This window comes from Lepidothrix coronata, unplaced genomic scaffold (assembly GCF_001604755.1).
Source record: "Lepidothrix coronata isolate B3197 unplaced genomic scaffold, Lepidothrix_coronata-1.0 Scaffold0, whole genome shotgun sequence".
Classification (NCBI taxonomy): Eukaryota; Metazoa; Chordata; class Aves; order Passeriformes; family Pipridae; genus Lepidothrix; species Lepidothrix coronata.
In genome coordinates this window covers 1,817,783-1,841,024 of record NW_016690180.1, presented here as the reverse complement: position 1 = coordinate 1,841,024, position 23,242 = coordinate 1,817,783, and the positions used below count along the sequence as shown (strand labels likewise).

General features: G+C 39.6%; 2 protein-coding genes across 5 annotated transcripts in view; both read right to left on the bottom strand.

The window, feature by feature from the left end:
• The window catches only part of FAM149A (family with sequence similarity 149 member A), a 25,178-nt gene extending 15,533 nt beyond the window's left edge, over positions 1–9,645 (bottom strand). Inside the window, exon 1 of one of the 3 annotated variants that reach the window (XM_017814471.1) lies at positions 9,589–9,645. Coding sequence is in view for 1 of the 3 variants with exons in the window: in XM_017814392.1 (XP_017669881.1) it covers positions 465–532 (68 nt within the window). In the remaining 2 variants the exon portion in view is untranslated. Of the gene's footprint in view, positions 1–464; positions 533–9,052; positions 9,149–9,588 lie in introns of those variants that run through there. The other 2 variants (XM_017814858.1, XM_017814392.1) reach the window with 2 other exon arrangements.
• Positions 2,344–23,242, bottom strand: TLR3 (toll like receptor 3). 2 transcript variants are annotated; one of them, XM_017813739.1, is made up of 7 exons: positions 23,138–23,242; positions 19,815–20,263; positions 18,276–18,467; positions 14,816–16,641; positions 14,033–14,201; positions 12,008–12,051; positions 2,344–2,649 (listed from the first exon to the last, which is right to left on the bottom strand). In XM_017813739.1, the coding sequence occupies exons 1-6, from the start codon at positions 23,205–23,207 to the stop codon at positions 12,022–12,024; spliced, it is 2,736 nt and encodes a 911-aa protein (XP_017669228.1). In that variant the 5' UTR covers positions 23,208–23,242; the 3' UTR covers positions 2,344–2,649; positions 12,008–12,021. The 2 variants fall into 2 exon arrangements, with proteins under 2 accessions (XP_017669228.1, XP_017669146.1); XM_017813657.1 differs by lacking the exons at positions 2,344–2,649; positions 12,008–12,051 and having other exon boundaries at positions 12,233–14,201.

The following is a 23,242-nucleotide window of genomic DNA, read 5'->3' as shown; positions in this document are numbered from 1 at the left end:
ACCACTTCCCTGAGCTGCCTGTTCCAATGCCTGATCACCCTTTCAGTAAAGAATTTTTTCCCAAAATCCAATCTAAACCTTCCAGGCGCAACTTGAGGCTGTCCCCTCTTGTCTTGATGCGAGATGGAGCAAAATAGTGTTTCTGCCACATTGTTCCACTGCATGTTGTAGTGCTACGTCTCCCGATTCCTTGGATCACATGCCATTAGAAGCTGTGCCAGGAAATTATTGCAATAATATAAGACGAAAGGAAAAACCCCTCCCAGCACATCCACAGCATCATTTCCCCTGCGCTGGCAAGCAAACACCAGGAGTTGCCGCAGCTCCCGACTACTCCCAGGCGCCGCCGAAGGCTCTGCAGTTGCGGACATTAAATGGTGACGGTACAAAACAATCACGCCGCCCGCCTACACCGCGCCAGCGCTCCCGCCGCCACGGCCCGCAGCCCCCGGCCCCGCACTCACCCCACGACGAGCAGCCCCCGGCCGCTGCCGCAGCTGCCCGGCGGGCCGGGGCCCCGCGCCCCGCGCATGTGGGAGCTCCGGGCGGCCCTCGCAGCGCCCCGGCGCGGCACGGCCCGCCCGCTGCACCCGCGGGGCCCCCGCGCCGCGACACACCCCGGGGCAAGGCCTCTCCCCCAAAAAGGGGCGCCGGCAAAGTTAAAGCCTCAGCTTGAACGGGGACGGTGTACATCTCCCCCGCCTCTCGCCTCTCAACGCGCAGCCAAAAGAGGCCCAGTTTATGGTCTTCTGCCCAGAGGGGGTTTCCCCCACCTTCATAGATGAACAAAAATTATGCGGTGCTGGACAATTGAATAAAGAATTTTCCTTGTTAATTAATTGAGTTCTCCAAACTATCCCTGTGCACATCACTGATCTTCCACATCACGTGCCAGAGCAGAGCATAGGTTGTCAGCTGCAAATTTACAGCAGCTCCACCAATACACTAGCTCCATTCATCTCTAGCTCCCGTACATAAATTCTGGCATCTGACAAAAGCTTCTCTTGGAAGAGGAAGCACATCAGCTCATAAGCAAGAAGAAAATAAAAATATTCCAGCATGCAGCATTGTAGTTGAATATTTATACTTCAGAAAATACTAAGTTCATAGGAAATACACACATCCTTTTCCCTCTAGGTCAGGTAGCCATCTGTCCAACTTGATTGCAATCAACCATGGTACATTCTCACTGTACTTCTTGACAAAACACACATCTTTTTTTCCACATACTAAGAGCACTTTTACTCCCTTCCAACAGCTTCAGTGACCACAAACTGCTAAGTATGACAGACAGTACTGAACATCGTTGCAGATCCTAGAAGAGGTCATATCTGAAGACACTACTGTAACAGTGCTCAGAGTTGAGCATATTTACATGTAGTTAATACAGCAGCACTGAATTCTTCCTTCAGAGGTTTGGACCTTTTATGAGACAGATCCAGTGACTTTTGCTGCTGTTGAAAGAATTCGCTTTGGCTCAGCCTTTAATCACAATACAAATAAATACAGCAGTACAAAGAAAATCAAAGTAGATGACAACAATGCCTGTTCCTGCTTACAGTCCCTGTGCCTCAGCTTTCTCAAAGTCAAGACAACTGTGGGATATCTTGAAAAGACATTCCTGAAATAGTTTAGCTGAGGTAATTCCAGTAGGTGCACAGTAAATGGCCAGAACCAGGACAACCACCATGATCTGTGTTAAATTCTGTTCCTACCTTTACAAAACAAAGTAACAATAAACCGTTCCAATTTTAAAGACAGGCTTATTTGTACATAGTAATTTTATTCTTCTGCAAATTTTGAATGCATTTCAAAATTATAAAGCCTTTAAGATGGCATGAACTTGTGGCGTATTATATGTATCATTTTAAACCTATTTCTAATCTTGGTTCATTGTAAAAATACGATGCAAATACAATACTTGGTTCTAGGCAATATAAACAAAGTCTGAGAGCAAGATATTGTAGAAGTAAATCTGACTTTTTAATATAAATTATGAATCAACAGTAAGAAAAATACTATCATCTTAATTAACTGCAATAATAAAGAATGCTAATTAGTGTCTTCGAGAAGGTGTTTTATTTCTTTAGATCTGATAGGAGGCATTTACTGCTGCAGGATCAAGTATCTGAACACAGAGGGAGGGAGTAGCACCCTAACAAAACACTTGGAAGTGATCCACAACTTTCCCAATATACATTGTTACTGACGTACATTTGGAAATTCAGTTAATATCTTTTTAAAATAGATTTCTCTCATCAGCACATTTTTTTTCCATTCTGTTTATACATCTCTGAAGAAAATTTGACATATAATAAATCATTAAGAACAGGTGCAGAACTTCATCCTCTCTGAACAGTGAATTAAAAAAAATTTAATCTGAAAGGTTGTGTGGCAACAGCTCTACAGTATCTAGAATACAGAGTGAAGCAATGCAAGCATGGGGAGACCTTAGTCTGCATACGTTCAGGTACACAAAATACCTTTCTCTGTCCTCTAGAACCACAAACACATCTGGCTTGAGATGTCAAGATGTCACATCATACTGCTAAAAGCTTCTGTAGCCCAACAGACTTGAGAACCTGAAATTTCTCTTCTGTCCTTTCTATAGTGTGACTTCCATGGTGTTGGATTGGAAGAAAGACAATACTGAAAAACAAAGTAACAACCCTTCACCCATCCCACAAACTCAACTCCTCTTGGTTAAAAAAAAAAAAACCAAACCAAACCAAACAAACAAAAAAAAAAAAAAAAAAAAAAAAAAAACAAGCAATTGCACAACACAGTACAATCACTCATCACCAATGACCAATTCCCAGTCCATCCCTGAGCAGCAATGGGCCCCACAGAGACAACACCATCACCACACACACCCCCCAATTTATATACTGAGCATGACATTCTACAGTATGGACACCGAAAAGTCCTTGACTTGGGGTAAATGCTACTTAGCAACAATCAACAATTGTTGTGTTATCAATTTATCGTCATAGTGAATCCAAAACATAGCACTGTGCCAGCTACTAAGAGGAACATTAACTCTATCCCAGCCAAAACTCTGACAGAGGAGTATCAGCCGAGCAGAGGCATTACACACTGATGATGGACAGAATTTAATTAGGTAATCTCCTGCTGCACATCCACGAGAAACCCCTCATGCACACTGCCACTTTCTAATGATTAAGAAGAGACATCAAGTTGCTGTGCTAATCCTGTGTTTCTTGCTGGCTGAAGCCTGTATGACACAATGCCAATACATGACCTAGCAGCTAGCCACCTTTCATCTCACATTAGAACTATGAACTGAATAAACATGCACAGCAGCATCTGAGCTGTGTGTCCATACATACAGGAAGAAAAAAAAATTATGTACACTACGATGTACACTTTCATGTCATCGGAAGATCATAAAGAAATCAAAATTAAACTCAGTGGGTTGAACAATAATTAAAACTTGTGGTGAGGGTTGAGATAGGAGGGTGTTTTTTAGATAGGAGACAGAAAGATAGTAACCAGTCTATCCCGAGGAGTCCATTTGGCCAATAGAGGATGTATTTTGGAGACTATTAAAGAGTTCAGCACACCTAGTCAGGAGAGGGAAGAGTAATAATGTAAAAACTTTCATGCATTCAGAAAATGTTGTGAAAGGCAATGAGCTGGAGGAAGAGAGGGAATAACATGAAAAGGAGAGATCATGAAAGCCATTAAAAATACAGTGTAAAATAGAAAGCAAGACAAAAGGTTTGGATTCTTAATGTCATGTAATAACCCATAATAAAAAATCCATAGGGATTTACATTTTGGTGCAGAAAAGTTCCCAATATGCGCTTTGTAAAGAACTGCAACATGGTTATGTCACTAAAAATATTTGGCAGTCAGTACGACTTCAGGCAACTGGTCACATTAAATATTTTTATTGGACTGTGTCTCCCTTGGTTACAAATCATACTTTGTAAATGTATATTTGTAAATACTCCAAACATGTATTCTCTAAAACAGTACACATGGCTTGCTGGTACTCCATCTCATCAGCTATGCATAGGTAATGTTTTACTTCTGCACCGCTTGGAAAGTTGAGAGATGTTTTAGCAAGTGACAAGTTACTGTAGCCGTACTGATGATTTAAGATAGAACTTGTTCAACCTTGACATATGTAATCCCATATTTTTAACTGACTAAAACTGTGAAACATTTTTATGTGTGCTTCTGTTTTATTTATCAACGGACAGTTATTTGCTGACCATACAACTGAATGCTGTGTTTTGTTTTGCCTCACTACTATGAATATTTATATCTCAAAGAAAACACTGTAACAATATTCTTAGAGATTGTTAAACCACCTCATTGCAACATAACACATACCACTGCTTAAAGCATACTATTTAGGATTTATCCCTTACAATTTATAGAATTAAAAAAAAAAATTATCAAAAACATTCCAAACTCTCTGATTGGAGCATAAAATGTGTATGTGTGTATATATATTTAGTAAAAATGCTAAAAACCTTTATGTGTTAATCCTCACATACTTTCAGAGCTTTTAGGAACTAATTAGAATACGCTTTTGTAAAAAATACAGGGGTAAGAGGAAAAAAAGAAAAACAATAAAAACCCAGAGATTTTTACCAATTGCTCCCTGTATTGGTTACTTAAGTTTTCCATTTTAGAGAAAATTATCATGTAAAAAAATCAGGTAAAAATAGTTTGTGCTAACACACAATCTGTGTGCACATGTATTGCACAGTATGAACATGTGTTTTCAAGGGAAGGAGCCAAAACAGCACAGAAATCCCCACTCATATTTTACATATAGTGTACACGCATGCCCAAGTACACATTCACATCACTTCAAAACTTCTTCAACAAAATTATAGCAACAGCAAGAATAAACTGACTCATTCAGCATTCAGTCCCAAGTTCAGTAATTTGTCAAGAAGAGAAATCTCTAATTCCTTTAGATCTTGATCAAGCTGACAGGAACGATCTCATCACTGAAAAGACCAGAAACTTCCACCAAACTACTGCAGGATCCAAGAATCTTCTCCATTACCAAAAATATTGGTGAAGAAAAAAAGTTGATCTGGTGCCACTATGGGCCAAATCTAAACTAAAAAGTGTCATACCCCACAAACAATTGCACATTGAACTCTACATTGACAAATGACTAAAAATATATAAAGTAGAATCCATTTCTAGTCCCCCAACTCACAAGATTGTGTTCACGATGACATTAAAGTGTAACAACATGGGCCAAGGGCCTTTCCTCTTCTCCTTTCCATGGCTGACCTAGTAACCAACTTATTGAGCACTTCATCAGAAATATGCCTGGCTGTAAATATGCCATCTCAGTTTCCTATAAACAATACAGGCTAATATTCAATGTACACAAGAGTAAATTTTCAGCATCTGAAAACAATAAAAACACTTAGAGCAAAAATAAGATCCTTTGGTTTTAGGGTCTAGGCTTTTTTTGACATTTATCCTCTAGCTGATTAGCTAGTACTGCCTCTAGCTCTGGGGGCCCCAGCATAAGAAGAACGTGGACCTGCTGGAGGAGGTCCAGAGGAGGGCCATGAAGATGGATTAGAGGGCTGGAGCACCCCTCCTATAGGATGAGAGAGCTGAAGAAGTTTCTGGGGAGAACTCAGAGAGTAGCCTTCTATTACCTAAAGGGGGCCTGCAGTCCCCCCTCCAGAGAGGGACTTTTACAAGGACATGTAGTGACAGTACAAAGGGGAATGGTTTAAAAACTGAAAAGAGGGTAGGTTTAGATTCCATATTGGGAAGAAATTCTTTACTGTGAGGATGGTGAGACACTGGAACCGGTTGCCCAGAGAAGTTCTGGATGTCCCATCCCTGGAAGTGTTCAAGACCAGGCTGGACAGGATTTTGAGCAACCTGGTCTAGTGAAGATGTCCCTGTCCATGTCATGGGGAATGGAACTGAAGGATCTTTAAGGTCCCTTCCAACCCAAACCATTCTATGACTCTGTGACTTGCTGGAAAATTCATAAGATTTTCCAAAAACCTCATGTTACATATAATATTTCAATACGTTAGGAATTATTTTTAGTTATATCCACTTAGAAGATGTAGATGAATGTGTAGTACCATATAAAATTAAAACTTATTTCTGCGCTCTTTTAGAGTTATTTGCAATGAAAAAATGGACCATGGCAAACCATCACATTACTATATTTACTCTTTTAGATCAGTACAAAAAATGGAAATGACCAGCTAAGTAACACTGCAATGCTCTGTTAGTATGCATTACATATGTGAAAGAGATCTATTGCTCTTAGTGCTTAAAACAGGAGACAGGGAATCAGTTTCCACCCTCTTCTGCAGTTCATCAAGTTACCTATACCCATATTTTCAAAGTTCATAATTTTGAAGGCCAAAGCTTGAGCTGCTGAGAAATAAAAGTTGACAGAAGACCGTGACATTTGTACCTCACGGATAAAGCTTCCCTTCTTGCACCAAGTTCACAAACATGTTTTCCCTGTGTTAGGGGATCAGTAGGATTAGTTTCTACAAAATATTACCCACTCCTAAGAAATATAACTTAAGCCTTGCCCAACTTACTTTAGACCAGGTAAGGGCTCTTACCTTGCTAGTTATTGCAATATGTTAGGATAGCAATAATAATATTTCTTAAAAAGCAATCTATGTATATTGGTGCCATCAGCATATTGTGTAAGTATAGCATAAAGCACCTTATTATCTTCCAAAGAAATTTCATTTTTATAGCAGAACATTTTTTTTAAATAAGAGTTTTAAAAGTGGATTTTTTTCTCCATTATGAAGAAAAAAAGATTTATTCATTAATGCTCCCTCAATGTAATTAAAAGGATGCGAAATCACTATGTAAATAAATAATAAATGTAAAATCTCACAATGTGCTGCTATAGTTTAGCCCTATACAGTATCAGGACCAGTTGGTAGTTGAGGAGCTCAGAAAATTCAGACTACTTGGAAAAGTTAAGAAGAAACAAGTGCCAGATTTTCATTATTTTGCATTCTTACAGTATTTTGTTTGCTATCAACTTGTCAGTACCTAAGAAAAAAATACTAAGACATAAAATTTATCTTTTCATCTATTAACCAATTACTTCTAGTTACATTGCTATTAATGAAAGTACACTGGCCATTGATGTCTTCTAAAACATTTTAAACAGCAAGAAAACAGCAATAAAACTTGTTATGGAGGAACTTTCTTTGGAGGGAAAGCAAAAGCTTCTAACATGTACCTATCAATAATGTATTCTGTAACTCACAAATTCAAATCTCAACTGTAGGCAAGGAATACTAAAGTTGTCAATATTTAATTAGGATGCTTCTTATAAAAGCTTAAGTGGAACCATCTAATTAAAAAAATGCTAATGTGGAGGTATAGACTTTCCATGTCAAAGTGATATATCTTATTCCTTCTTCTACATCTTTCTGGTTTGGTTTTGTTCTTTTTAAGACAGACAATACCTTATCAGAATGACCTTAACTTCTATGAGTAAAATATTTGAAATGTCACCATGCATACAAAAGTAAAGCAGTTGGGAATAATTAGGTGGTATCAGTTAGAAATGTTTCAATAGCAAGTCGAAATAAGCATTTAGCCGCACACAAACAGTTTTAATGTAGTAGGATTTATTCTTCGTTCCAATACAGTCGTTTGTTTTAAGAGTGAATTTCATCCTTTTCTTTTTTAAGCATAAAAGTCATCAGCACTTCAACAGGAATACCAACTTGTGCAGCACTTCACTTGGCTTTATTTTTGGTACTAAAGAAAGAAGCAACTAGGGGAAAATTATGGGCACATGACACTGATTTGTTCTGGTATTGTTTATATAAAGCATCAAATACCTTCTAAACAGAACTCTTGCCAATTCACTTCAAACCAAATTAACCTCCCTATTAGCAAAAGGCTGCTATTTTACACAAATGCAGTAAAAGTTTAAGCCTGAATGAGCTTAGAGTTTATTCTGGAATAAAACAAAATGCTCTTGATCGGAGGAGGGGAAAATAAAAGAAGTACATTAGGGAGGTTTTGTGCTTTGACTTTAAATGTTATGCTACATGGAAACCAAACTAAAAGTAGAGGTTCTAAATTCCAACTGAAAGTGTAACAGCGTACTAAAGAGATTTCAGGCCAGAAGAGTTAAAAACTTAACTCTCAAAAATATATTCACTCCTATCAATGCCCAATAAAATAGTCAGTAATATCAAAGATTAGCATAGTTTAGTACTACAGAGAAAGCAATTATAGATGTTTATGTACTAATATTACATACACGCAGCTTTTTTTGTAAGAGGACACAAAAATTCATCAATACAATAATACAACTGTTCCTGATTTTAGTAAGCTATTCAGTTTTAAATAGGCTAAGAAACCACTTTACTATACCTTTGCCGTAGCAAAATATCACCAACCAGATCCTAAAGCACACATACTTAACAGGCTTCGTTTATGTGCAGGTAAAACCTAAACATTTTCAAGGTGTAGTTTTTAGATTAAACATAGAAGTATCCAAACTAAATTTTACCCCTGTTATTGACACTTTAGAATTTTACAAGACAGTGACTGAAATGTCTGCTTTAACGCGCAGCTGCAGCTTCAGCACGGAGTTCGATACGACTCACCCACGTACATGCGGTATCTTTACCTGCGGTATCCCTGCTCAAGCTCAGCACCCCCTCCGCTCCCTCTGGACAGGGTATGCTCTCCCTGCGCATCCCGAGACGTTGTTCCCCTCGGAACGGGCAGTTTTCCTCCGCCCGTGCGAGGCTGGACTCTGACTCCCATCCCTTTCAGGCGGGCCCCCTGGGCCGCTCCAGCGCTTCCCTTCTTACAGCCCCGCAGGAACCACGGCTCCTGCCCAGACAGGTGCGCTTCCCTACCCCCGGCATACACCCGGGGGAAGGGAATTCCTGCGCAAGGAGACGTTCCGCACCTCTCAGGGCACCCATGGACAGAAAAGGCCAGGTGCGGGGAACCCCCAGGAGCGAGGGGCGCACACCTCACCCGCTCCCCTCAGGTGTGGGGGGCGCGCACTCACGCGGGGCGCCGCGGGATGCCGGCCGCCTCCTCGCCCTCTGCCGCCGCCTCCTCCCCGATGTCGGGCAGGGTGATGAGCAGCCCCTTGGAGCCCGCCCGCCCCCCGGGCTCCTTTTCAGCCGCGCCTGGAGCCGGGCGCGGGGGGCGGCCGCCTCTGCCCGCTGCGCGGCCCCCGCCGGACTTGGGGCGCGGGCTGGGGGGCGGCGGGGCGCGGCACAGCCTGGCCGGGAGGGCACCCGGACCCGGCTCCGCCACCTTCATGGCGGCGGGCGGGAGCCCCTTCCCGGCGCCGCAGGCTCGGCTGGGGGGGCGGCGGCCTCCGGCGGGAGCTGCCGCCGCCTGCGGCCCGGCAGGCGTTGCTAAGCGAAACAAACCCCGGCGGGCACGCACCGCCCTGGGCGGGGAGCACCGCGCCGGCCAAAGGCCCGAGAGCCGCCCCCACCGGCCCGCGCACCTGCGAGCGCAGCGCAGCAACCTGCTGCAGCCTGCGAGCCGACAAAATAAAAAGGGGGGGTTCCTCTCCGATTAGCATCCCACCTAGTATTAAGGAGCAGAAACGAAGACCATCTGCCAGGGCAGCAGGGCCCCGCTTCACACATCTGTGAGCAGAGAGGGTTTAACAGAAGGGGGGAACCAGAGTGACCCAATCCAGCACACCTGTATCACCGCACCAGGCAGACACCGAAGGGAGCAGTTGGGACCAACACGTGCCTTTAAAGATGCTCCCAATCATCCCATGCAGTTTGGAGAGCAGTAGAGGGTAATCAGATGAACGACCTTTTTCTCTTGTGCTAAAAACCCCCACAGCAGTGGCACGAGCCAGGCAGCTGGAGGCACACAAGTGGGGACAGGGCAAATCTTTCCAACTTTGCCTTAGCTTTCCAACATTGGATTCTTGCCTGGATGGAGAGAAGTGTGACCACTCCAACAGCAGTTTGGGAACACTGTAATGGTTGGTATTATAGACGGGGCAAACATTTTATCAGCTCAGAATATGAACATGTAGAACGGCCCTTGGCAGCATCCAAAAGAACAGCAGAGGCTGAAACTTGGCATAGCTGCTTTATAGGTAGGAGCCTCAGGATCACACATCAAGCAACTAGTTACACTATCAATTTAAGGTTGGCAGCTACTGGTACACAAAAACCAAGGTATAAAGTGCGGGATTTTATCCCTGTCTTGTCTTCCTAGCACATCAAGGAGTGCAATAAGCTGACAGAGAGAGCACATGGAACACTAAGCAGAGGACTGAGATTTGAAATTGGGATGTTCTTGGCCTTTTTCTTACAAACTGGAATAAATATGTTCTGATGAAATGCCATGGAATAGGTGCACATAAACCTAACAGCAGCACAATCTGCATTTATTCCTACCGTGCCAAAAAGCCCTGACTGAGCTGCAGTGAAAGTAGCATAATTGAGGTCATTGGTGTGTAGTATATTTATCTCAGCTGCAGCCCCTGCATGAAGACCTGGAATAGATCCTATTATGAACAGCACTGTAACTTGTTCATTACTCCCTGTGTCGTGGCTCTGGCCAGCATGGGGCTAATTTTTCCAGTAGCCAGGAGGAGCATGGCTAGGACCCTGAGATAATTCCATACCAGCTCATGTCATGTGTAGGGAGCAAAGGGGAGTTGGGACAGGGGGAAAAGGAGTCCCTTCCAGTTGGGTAGTGTGAAGCAACCTGTTCGGGTAACATTGTGTTCTGCATGGTAAGCACTCGCATGTGAATCAATCGCCTCTCTTGTACACTCTGTTATTAATATTGTTCCTGTTACTGTTAGTTTTTTATTTCATTGCTGTTTGCAGTAAATTGTCTTTATCTCAACCCATGATCTTTACCTTTTGTGCCTCCAATTCTCCTCTCCACCCCACCACAGGGGGTGGGGAGCAAGCGGTTTGGAGTGTTTCACTAAACTGGGGACCATTCCTAAACCATGACTCCCTGTCATTCAAGATCTGCAGAAACAGTCAGGTTCCACTCCAAATCTCCAGACCTGAGCATTCTGCCTCGCTCAAGTCCTTTACATATTCTGCGTTCAATATAAATGATTCCTCTTTAATCCTAGGTACTATCTTTGTCATTACAAGTTTGGAACTACTTTTCGTGTATTTGGTGTTCAACTCCTCAGCAAATCAGCATAATATAGTCTGATGCTGCCCACTGCAAAGAAACTAGACAGTTCAGATATGGACTGTGAATCCTGAAAGCACCTACAGATCTTAGCCATGGAAAGCCCATTTATGTAGTCTCAATAATACTGTCAAACAAATGTACAGGAGCAGAGCAGGAGTAGGTAACTTCTAGAAAAACAGGGAAAATTTATGTGAAAATTTTGTCTGGTACAACTGATAACCACTGGCCCTGTCCTTATTGCCCTTGTACTTTTTTTTTTTTAAACATTAGTCTAATTCTCATTGTGAGCCTTAATGTCTTTTTCTGTGGGAAATTATTTTAAACTGAATCTACATATTAAAATAACTATTTAGAAATCATAATCATATTTTTATCATTTAAAATTATTTTACACTCAGTAGCATGTACTTTTAATTTGTATTCTTATCTATATTACAAAACTAAGCATTCATAATTTTTTTTTCATGTTCTGAAATCAACTTTGAGGACATTTGTAGTGAAGAGAAAAATCTTTATAGAATTTACACATGATGTCATTTGTCAGGCTTTAAGGGTCAGAAAAAAACATTTGATCATATATTTGATCGTTTAGTCTGACCTCTTTTATCACATTTCACCTCAGCATTTCTCCATGCATTCTCTGCATTTTTATGCCATTTTTAATATCCATGTGAACTGCTAACATTTTCAAAACTATTTATATTGATGTGGAAAGAGAAATTCTGCTGCTATGTGTCATTACAGATTTAGGAAACATAGGAACCCTTTCACATGTTAGTCTTTAAATAAGAGAAAAAACAACTGACGTGGTGCATACCTGGCACGCCATCCTTACCAGCTTGCCTCCTCAATTTTCATGGCCTAAGCATAAAGAAAGAATTTGTCACTTGCCTGAAAAGGTCAGAAAGATGAGATGAAAGCATCACAAAGGGGATAATCCTATTACTGTAATTACGGAATCATCATCTATCACTTCAGCTGTAAACAGAGCCTTTTTGTCTTCACTCGGGACTTGTAAGCAAGTAAAGACATCTACACCTCCTTTACTATTCCAGTGCATGCAAAACCTATTTTATTAATTATTTGTCTCGGTTAGGTTTTTATCATCATGGGACATAAGAAACCTATTAAAACCCCATGTTTTTCATCTATGCATATAACAAATCAGGAGAGAAGCTGTTTCAAACATTAAGTACAGAACTATAAGCAAGCTGTCTTCTAAAGCAGTAAAACAACATTCTTGTAGTAATGGTGGTATTGAAATTGATGAGGGATATGCTAGGGGGAAAATTTAAAAAATATTTTAAAATATTCCTGAGCTATTGAAGGATCACACACTTACCAAAAGTTGACATAGTTTTATAAAGTCCTTATAGCAACAATTAAATATTAACAAAAATATACAAATTACTGTCTAGTGTCTAATTTACAATAAATTGTGCTCAGACACACTATAACATTTTGACCAGTCTTAAACATTATAAACATCCTTTCAGAGCACATTTTTCTCAGTCTCAGCTCTCTCCAGATCAAGCTGGTAGTTCATATGTTTGAACCTTAATGCCTTGGTGACTGCCAACTAGCCCATGTTTCTGTAAAGTATGTTAAAGAAAAAACTAAACTAGATTAATATACCAGAAATTAATTTTTTTAGCTATCAAAGGCAAAACTACATACAGTCATAAAGAAAAAGGAAACAAAAAAATTGAAATTCATCTATTTTTGACATTTTCTCCCACTCTACCTGTAACTGTTCAGAAAAAAATTAAAAACTATTTCTTTGAGGAGGAGGGTATGGCTTTTTTGTTGTTTCACCAGTAACAAAATTTTTGGTAATGAAATTACAGTAGCACCACTTTCTCCACAAAGTTGTCTTCTGGTTTTACAATACAAATATGTACGCCTTTACTCATTTTTTACAGGTGCAGCAGCTGTGCCTTGGCTACCTTTCACATCAATTTCAATTTCTATTTACAGGCCCGCCTACAAGTTTATGTGCCTTCACAGAATCAAGGTGACATCTCTAAGTACAAATGTCCTTCTGCCAGCTCTCTGAATTTCAGCAGGGAAGAGCAAAAAAATTTTTTGCATGATACCAAATTGATTAAATCAGTTGCCTCATCAGCCTGAAAATCAATTTTCATAGTCACCAGTACTACGCCACCCAGAAGGCATAAGCAAATCCTTCACTGCATGTTCTGAACAGCCTGTTCACAGGGTCCAGTGACTTTCTCTTAAAACTTTTAAAACTCACTTTGAAACTGCTGTTTCTTGGTTTGAACTACAGGAGGAATTTTCCATGTTGCTTACTGTGTTTCACAAGGAAAGCTTTCCAGTTTTAGTTTCACTGAATCTCCCCTTGTGTTACAAAAGCAAGAAGCAGTGTCCACTCTACCTTCTACACAGAATTTGCTGGTTTTATCATTAATGTATTCTCTTTTGCATATCCCCTTAGAGTCTATGTCTTTTTTCTATCCTACATCAGATGGGCATTTTACCTAGAACATTAGTCATTCTCACTGCATTTCAGAATTTCTACCTCATTTTTAATACACTGACTGAAATGACTATCAACCATGATCCATTTTAACATCAGTGCAGCTGAATTAAAACATCAGCAAAAACATGTACATAGATAAGTAAATTTAAATTATAGCGAATCTTATGTATCTTTCCACCACGACAAACCTTTTCAGATGTGCATGAAGGCTTGCTAGTTTTCCAGTGATAGAAAATATATACAACAAAATGACCCCATAATTCAAATCTGTACTTTCAAAAATCAGTGCACTTTACTATTAGATTTAAGTGCCATCACTAATTGCTGATGAAATGCACTGACTCGTTCTCTCTGGGCTGGCCAGTTCAAGATGCAGCAAGATCTGAACATTCCTCTTCTCAGGTGAAGTGCATGATACAACTTGAAATCTTGGATATCATGAAGAAAGATCAGTATGATGAAGTCCCGACTTTGCTCAATAGCTTGCTGAAGAGCATGATACACCTTGAATCTGAAGCAAAAACAAGACAAAAATAAATGTTTTTTTTCACGTGGGGAAAAAAAAAGACAAACAGTTCTTAACAGGGGTCTTAATGTCTATTTTGTGATATAGAATGGTCATTACTTTTCTTAAATTAGTTGCCTTCTAACTAAAAAAAAAATTACCCTCTAAAAATATAACCTAAGTCTACTATCTTGATATACCCTTATTTAGCAAAATTCCTTTCTTTAAAAGATCACTACATAAGAAAGGTGAAAAGACTCATTTAAAAGCAAATAAAAATCAGCATTTTTCAAAACTGTAATTTTAAGGAAAGCAATCTCCACAGGTGGCAGCTTAACTTTTTGAGAAAAAAACAAAACAAAACAAAACAAATGCCTAAAACACTGACTGAGATGTTCAAATGTCCAATAGTGTATGTACATGCAGAGCAATTAACTTTACTAACTCAGGAATTATTCTGAAGTTATAATATATTAAGTAAATTTATTAAAGTGAATTTTGCATGGTGGGTTTTTAATTAAATGTTATTTTTTATTAAATCACACATAAAAAATTATCTAGTTAAAAAGATCTCTTAAGAACTTTTCCCCCTTACAGATAAAATTTTATATCCTACTCACTTTTTACACCAGGGATCCTGTAAGAGGTGTTCAGTCACAACAAAAATAATCTTCCTGCTCATTTTTATACTGTTAATTGTGGCTTCAAATTCAGATAAGCCTGCTTCAAAGTCCCGTTCTTCTAAACAAAACCTAATTTCAAAGTGGTTATTTTTTTCCAGAGAAATGAAATTTTTAGACACCCAGTTCTTGTCCTCTCTTGCATGAATAACGTAGGCATCATAATAAAACTCTTCCTGTTGTCTGTCAAATTCTTTAAAACCAAGTATTCGATTTACTAAAATATTCCAGTAGAAAGCTATTCTCCACCCTTCAAAATGGATGGTTAGGACAATAAAAATGAGTAGCATCACAATAGTGGTAGAGATCACAAAAAGAAGTTTAAATGGAGCACTGTCTTTGCAGGCCGAGCTATCAAAATACAAAACCAGACTACCATGATATTTAGGTGGGGTGTTGCAAATGTATTGAGACCGTAGTCCAGGTATATCTACTTGGGTCATATTAAGCCAATCAGCAAACCAAGCGATGCTTTCACAGGTACAATCAAAGGGATTGGAATCCATCTCTAGTTTTCTTAAGCTCTTGAAAGGTGGGCCAAATACTTCTTCTTCAACTGAGGTTATCAGATTTTTCTGAAGGTTCAATGAATTCAGAGAGGTTTGGTCATCAAACAGAGTTGCTGGAAGCAAATTCAAATTATTCGATCCTAAATCCAAGTGTTTTAATTGAAACAGACCCTTGAAAACTTGAACTGGAATTTCATCAAGCCCATTCGATTTTAAATTAAGAATCTGCAAATTGGGAAGATTTTTTAAAAAAAGAACAGGGCCATCTGGATTTGCATGTTTCCAAAGTCGAGCTAAATTATTGTGCTGCAAATCCAGTATGTCAAGTTTGTCAAGTCCATCAAACAAATCTTCTTTTATGTTTGCTATGTTGTTGTTGCTGATGTCCAGGAGAGTCAGGTTTTGTAGAGGATGAAAAGGCGAAGGAGAAAGTGCCAGATTACTGCAACCTACCTTCCTTAGCATCAGTTTCCTAAGGCTTGGGACAAAAACAAATGATTCACTTCGCAAAGTCAAGTTTTTATTATAGGAAAGATAAATATCTTGTATATTATAGAGACCTTTAAACTCATGACCTGTGAGCTGTTGACTAATTTCATTGAGACCAAGATCAAGAATTTTCAGATGTCCCAAGGAAGAAAATGCCCCACTTTCTATTGTAGAGATTCTGTTTTTTGTGAGGTTGAGAACCTGCAAACTGGAATTACCAAGTGATGAAAATGTTTTATTAGTTATTCTTTGTAAGTTTACATTGCAGTTACAGAGACTCAGGTATTTCAGGTTGTTCAGACCTGTAAACATATTAGCAGTAATTCCTGGAAAATTGTTATTATCCATTATAAGGTACTCCAGGTGGTGTAACCACTGAAAGGAAAAATCTTCTATTTTTGCAGTAAGTGAATTCATGAGATTCAGATGTTTAAGGCTGGATAATCCATAAAATGAACGTGAAGATACATGAATATTATTATGCTTCAGGTTTAAATATTGTAAACTTGAAAGCCACTGAAATGAGTCATCTTCTATCACAGACAGAGAATTTTGGGAAAGGTTTAAAACTGTAAGATTTGTTCCTTGCAGTCCCTGGAAAGTTGACTTGCGAACATATGAAAGTTTCACGTAGCTGAGCGAGAGGTTCTGAATCGCTGTGTTTGATAATTCTGTACAAAGTTTCTTTGTGCGATTTTCACCAAGTTCAACATTGTTCAGTATGAGGCCAAACAGATTTCCAATTGTATGTAAACATCCCTTATGAAACTGAAAGGAAACAGAAAAAAAAGAGTCTTGACCTAAACAAGGGGATTATGTAAGAAAGCTGACCAATAAAGCCAAAACTTGGAAAGGTTTTCAAATGAGATTTTCAAGCAGAATAGAACTACTACACTCAGATTGTTTCACAGCCAAGTTCAGACAAACACTTCTTGGAGCTTACACTTCTTGTGATGATACTTCTATAATTTATAACATGATTATCATACATCTAAGTAGTATTTTTTTAGAAGAAGATAGGAAGTTGCTTAGTGAGATGCAAGTTAATTACAATTTTCTATCCAACTACTGAAACTCTTTCTCTAGAAGTATCCTAAAAATTGTGATAATATCTTTCTTCAGCTTTCTTTTATTGATATCTGTTAGAGATATCAATATCCTAGTGCAAAACCAGATATACTGTGAAAAAGTTATTAGGTCTTCAGACAGCAAAGAAGAAACCTAGTTTCTCTGTGCAAGCAGAAGCTACTATGAAATGAAATACTCACACCTGCTTCCACAATATGAATCACAAGCTTCTATCATAGCACTGGCCCCTCATCTTGATTAAGGTATCAGCTGAGTGATTAAATACTCTATTTGTCAAAATGATTCAAATGCACAAGGCTGCTTTCAGATAGCAGTACTGTAAAATCTGAGTAGCTGAAACTAGCATTCAGTAGCACTACCCAAGAAAGGAGCAGTCCTATCTACTTATCCACACACTGTATCCCTCTGCCAGTATGGCCATACATGCAGTCACATAGTGAACCAGATAGAGAACTAGTGTAACTACAAGCTAACCAAGCCAAAAAAATCTGTAGAGTTTCCCCAGTGATCCAATGCATAGCCCCATTAAAGCTATCAGAAAGAGGGAGGGATGAAGTGCCCAAGCAAAAGATGGTGGTGGGACTACCTCTTAGCAGTGGTACAAGCTTATGACACTTTAAAATATTCTTGTAATTTCAATGTAAAAGTTCTTTAGAGATCAATCAATTGGGAAACAAAACAAACAAAAAACCAAACCAAACAAACCAAGGAAATTCAATGCGTATTCAGTATGCATATGCTGAGGGTCAACTAATTTAGAATTGCCACACCATCACTCCTGAAAGAATCGCATTATAACACTGAGAAGCAGGTCAGAGAGCACAGTCAGGTAGGTGAAAGAGATGCACACCCACGTGTTTTTTTTAAAGGAGTGAGTATACTTTTCTGCAATGATCATTTCTCTGGGGTACCCCATAGGCACAAGTGAACGTTCTCTTTTATTAACTAGGAAGTAACACCTGGATTGTGTACTTAGCCTTGCATAATATCAACTTTTTCCCTGCTCAGAAAGTATGTCAAAAAAAATCTGCATAAAAAATACCAGGTAAGGGTTCTCAGAGCATCTTGATCCAGCTTTTGCCTGAGACCTCTGACCAACATGGAACCAGCCTGTGCCGATTTCAGTGCAAGGAAAATAATTATGTGTACCACTACTAGATGTCAGGAGTAATGCTCTATACAAGAGAATGGTTTTATCTTTGACCTCAGTGGATCAAAATTGTAACGTAAATGCCATATAACCATAAAGGATAAATCAGGATAGTTCCATTTTATACTCACACCCATTGAACTTCTGTTCAAATTCTTCCTACCTCTTTCAGTGGATTTGATGACAAATCAAGGCTATTCAATGAGGTGTTGCTAAGAAAACCAAAGTCATCTTTTTTTAATTCAGTGATTTGGTTACTACCCAACATGAGCTCATGAAGGTTCTTCAACTGTTGCTCCAATCCTAAATTGGCCGACTTCAAAGAATTATGAGATAGGTCCAAAATATTCAAGTTCTGGAGAGAAGATGTATAACACACACAAAAAAAATAGAAATATTTCATTAGAGTCTGATTAGAATTAGTTGCAATGCTACAATGAAAATAAATTTGTATTAGGGAAATGGCAGCTTTCAAGCTCCTGCAGGAAGAAGCCTTCTGTATCTTTCAGACCTGTTACTTTCATAGTGTTCATGGTCTTAATCCGCTAAAGTATCTACTGCAAACCAAAGAACTACTTTATCTAAAATTCCTTAATTCACTGAAAGCCCTCCTGCTCCAGATAAAGTGACAAAAGCCTAGAGGTGGCTGCAGTTACAACTACCGCAGTATTAAACATTGCATTCCACTCTCTTTATTGTGCTCCACTCCCATAAATGGGATGTGAGGACGGGGAAGAGGAGTGCAGTAGCAACCTAAAAAGATCAGTACTGTACACTTTGCAATACTTCAGCTCATGCCCAGGTGCTCAGATTCCTCCTGCACCTGCAGAAGACGATATGCTGCCCTAAAGGCAAGTCTACAGAATGTGCATGGAGGTGTCCCAAGCCTGGTCTTCATCAGTAACGTGGCAGCAGCAAAGTGAGGAAGGCTAGAACTTCAGTTCTGTTCCCAGCATGGAAGCTGGCTGCACTCATATTTAGTTGACTGAACTGGAATACTGAACTGGAAAAGTTCAGACTTGTTCAAAACAACATGCACACTCATTAGAACACTGAACAACAATTAGTATCCACATAGTGTCTCTACTTTCCTGTATTCTTAGGCTCTTCCTTTTGCATGATTCTCTGCCTGGTGCAAAGACAGTGGAATAGTCCTTTCCTGCCTCCTGTGCTGATCTCCCAACCTCTGCTACAGAAAATAGTGTTTAACCGCATGTAAACTATCAGGAAAAACAAAGGTAGAATAAAACCCCTTTTACTCTTTGTCAGTTCCTAAAGTCCTAAGAGACACTACATTCAGCTTAAGCACTGGCCTTCAAGGTCTGAATAATTACACCTCAACCTTGAGAACTTAGGCCACCTACCACTTTTAGACCCCAGGCAACTCAGATTCCACACCATCCACTTTGCCCGGTACATCAGCTGCTGCTGCTGTTCTCTCAGCACATATCCTGTATGGAGAGGTGCCTCAAAGGGATGCAACAGGGAAAAAGGAATGGAGAGCATTGATTCATAAGGATGGCTGAAACTCCTGTGTGCTTTAAAAGAAAAAGCCACTAGACCTCTTCTTTAGAAAAACTGTGGATTATATGTTGGGTATTTTCAGATGCAAAGGCAGCTGTTATGCACACACACTGCAAAAATATAGTAATTTCCCTATTTATACTTTATTTACATCAAAATGTGCATTTCTAAAGCTTACCTCCAGGGTTTTGAAAGGATAATTTTTTATATTTAGTCTGTTGTATCCTAGGTTGAGTTCAGTCAGGTTTGTGCAGGAAGCAAAGACTCTGTCAGGGAGCTTAAACAATTCATTATGTTCTAACTTCAGAATCTGCAACAGGGGCACATTTTGGCACAATTCTGGTTGCAGTTTAGAGATGCTGTTGTAGCCTGCATTCAGGTAAACCAGTTGGCTGTACTTGGTCAGATTTGCAGGACCTAGCTGTCTTAGCTGATTATGAGAAATGTCCAAACTTGTTATATTGTCTGGAAGATCCGAGGGAATTTGAGTCAGCTTTAGGTGACTGCAGTCAGCCATTTCATTTCGGATCTGACATTGCTTTCCAACTGATGCACACAGCCAGCAGACAAACAAGAGTCTGACAGATAAGCCGCTCCACCAAGGAATAGCACTTCCCATTATTTTATCTGCAAAGGCAAAATGAACACAGTGCAAATTACAATCATTTTGACTCAACTTGCATCCTAAACTGAAGGCTACGCCAGCCAGGCTCAAAAAGTATGTCTTATACTGAGAAAACACTCAGTGTTTTTAACCCATAAAGTAGCATTCATTTCTGCAGAAGAGTTATGTCTAATCATCTCTCTAAATAATAGAGTTTTATTTAAAAGCTATAATATTGTCTAACATAAAAATAGGTATGTTTGAAAAGCTACCAACTTTATCTACTATCAGTGCAAATTTCTAACCATTTTCCCTTTTCTGATTAATTTTGCATTGCTTTAATATGCATAAAATACAATAAATATAATAAATTGTACATGGGCCCCTTAATGTTAATCATTGAGCTCTGAGCTTAACTACACATAAAATATTTATAGTTATATGCAGTAAGAATACATAATATACCACTTCATTTTACAGTTCTTGCCAGTTTTTATTTTACAAGCTAGTCACAAAATTCTAGCCATCTTTCCATCTCATAGCACAAGAAGGAATACTGAGCTATAGAAAAGTGTATGAGAAAGTAAGAGTAGACAAAATAAATCTGTACCAACCTAATCAGAGAAATGGAGAAGAGCCAAAGTGTAGGCACTGCTCATAGATTCAATACATTTATCCAAACACTTCCAGGAAAACTTATACATTTAAGAATTTATATACTCCACCCCAAACCCTTTGAACATTTCCATAACAGTATAAACCTCTTTCCATTCTATGGCTCTTCCTGTTTAGTCATTACACTTCTAATGAATCTCAGGCTTTTTCACATTTTGTTCATTTTCATATAGTATCCATTAGATTTAAATTCACCTGGTGATCTTGTAATGCAGCTTTACTGGATAAGGAAGAAAATTAATTCCACATAAATTCTGATCAGAATAGAGCTGTAAGAACTCAGAAGGGTTTGACCAGCCTGCTGAGTCATAGAGCTTGACTAATAAATAGCCTTTCTGCTAATCAAGAGTTCTCTGTACCTTCCATATTATTCTCTACAGAATTAGTCTTTAGTAGAGGGAGAACAAATACTTTGTGAGTGCTTGCCAGAATGTTTTCCATGCTTTAGCAGAGAACAGTAAGCTTAGGTTCCTTTCTTCAATTTTTTCTTTTTTAAAAAACAGAAAGCTTATACTTTCAGCCCTGAAGCTATAAGTGTCTCCACAATCTCAATACACACATATCTGTATTGCCTTCTGCCAATAAATTTGGAACCTACCTGCCAACCTCACTTTACCAGTGAGTTAAATTCTCAGCATGATGGGCTCCCAGCTAGAGAATGGTATTAGTGCCCCAGTACAAAACAGTCTATAGTTGGTAATTTAACCTTCCTAGACTTAACAGAAAGAGCTTCTCAAAAGACTAAATCCCAGGAATATGAGCTTTCTTAGTTCTACAGTTCCCCTTTTCTTTTTCTTAAAACCTGTGTTTAATTAACATGATCAAGCTTTGAGCACCTTAGAGTATTGCACAATAGCAAACAATAAAGCAAGAAATAAGAAATTAAACCAGCACATTTGTACAGAAAAAGAAGAATCCTTCAGAACTGATGTTTTCTAAAGAGACAAGTTTCCACTAGAATAACAAGACACTCCAAAGAACTGACACTGCAACCTGCAGCCAGGCAGGAGTTTAGAAGGTCAGACCCCAGCAGAGTTTGGCTCCATAGCTGACCTGCCTTTTCAGAGGGCACACTTTAGACAAAAAGTCCATAGCTGACCTGCCCTTTTAGAGGGCTCCAATGACAAAAAGTCATATTATAGTGGCCAGAGGGGAACCTTGTGAGTGCCACTGTGGCACTGACCATCTAAAGATAGACATTAGTAAAATCCCATAGGAGTGAGGATACAAGCGAGGGATAGACAGACCTAAAGCATTGCAAAGGCTTACACAAAGGACTGCAAAAGATGACTTAAAATAAACCTTAATGAAAAACAATTCCCTACTGGTTACTGCATGTCGGCCTGACCCGCATCCTGCAGCTCAAACAGCCAGGCTCTCCACTCGCTCACCACTGGCAAACAGGGAAGGAGTGGGGACAGCAAGTAACTGAATCTGTTGGTCCTGCAGGCAGCTTGACCTGCTACAGCTGCTGCCAGACACGGCACCCGTGTCCCTATAGCTGAGGAAAATAAAGGCCCACTTGTCCTACCTCATCCCTCTGCACCCTGGCTGCTGGAAACGCTAAGGAAAACAAAAGGGAAGCTTGTCTGTGACAGAAGCTTGCATCCTGGTCTGCATCCGTCCCAGGGTTTGTTTTAGGGTGATCAGATAGCTGCCAGGCTTTGCAGCAATTGTTGCCAGCTCCTCTCCAAGTTTGATAGACACAAGAAATGTACTGCACAGTCACAAAGGGAATTCTTTGGCTGACTTCCAGCAAGGCCCGATGGGCTGCGTTTTTCTGTTTTTTTCTTGCAGTAAATCTGGAGTCAGTTTTACATGTTTTAGCTTTGACGGGGGTCTAGTGAAAAAAGCACACACCCGTTATGAGGCTTAAATGACACTTTTACAGATGGGCAAAAGAAAGAACTATAGTTTTAACATTATGAGCAAGAACTTTAAAAACTAGAGAATTTAGCAAGAAAGCATTCAGCATCTCCCAGAGAGGGACTTTCCCACTGCACCTATATTGCTTTTTCTTTAAAAATACAAAAATATGTTCTGCTAGCTGGGGACCCATATCTGGGCACAAGCACCAAAGCGCACACAGTGGCACCGACTTGGCTTGAAAGTCAAGAGAAATCCAAGATCAAAGAAATCATCCAAACTCCTGAGCAGCACTTTGCCTTTGCACCTCGATATCCACATTTATTACTGTGAAGTAAAGAATTTTACCCACTCACCTGAGGCTTTATCCCCTTTAGTCTGGAAGCATCCTGCCACTGCACGAGTTCCTGGGCCCACGAAAACCATGAGGAAACATTCTGCCCAGAGCCGGAAGAAGTGAA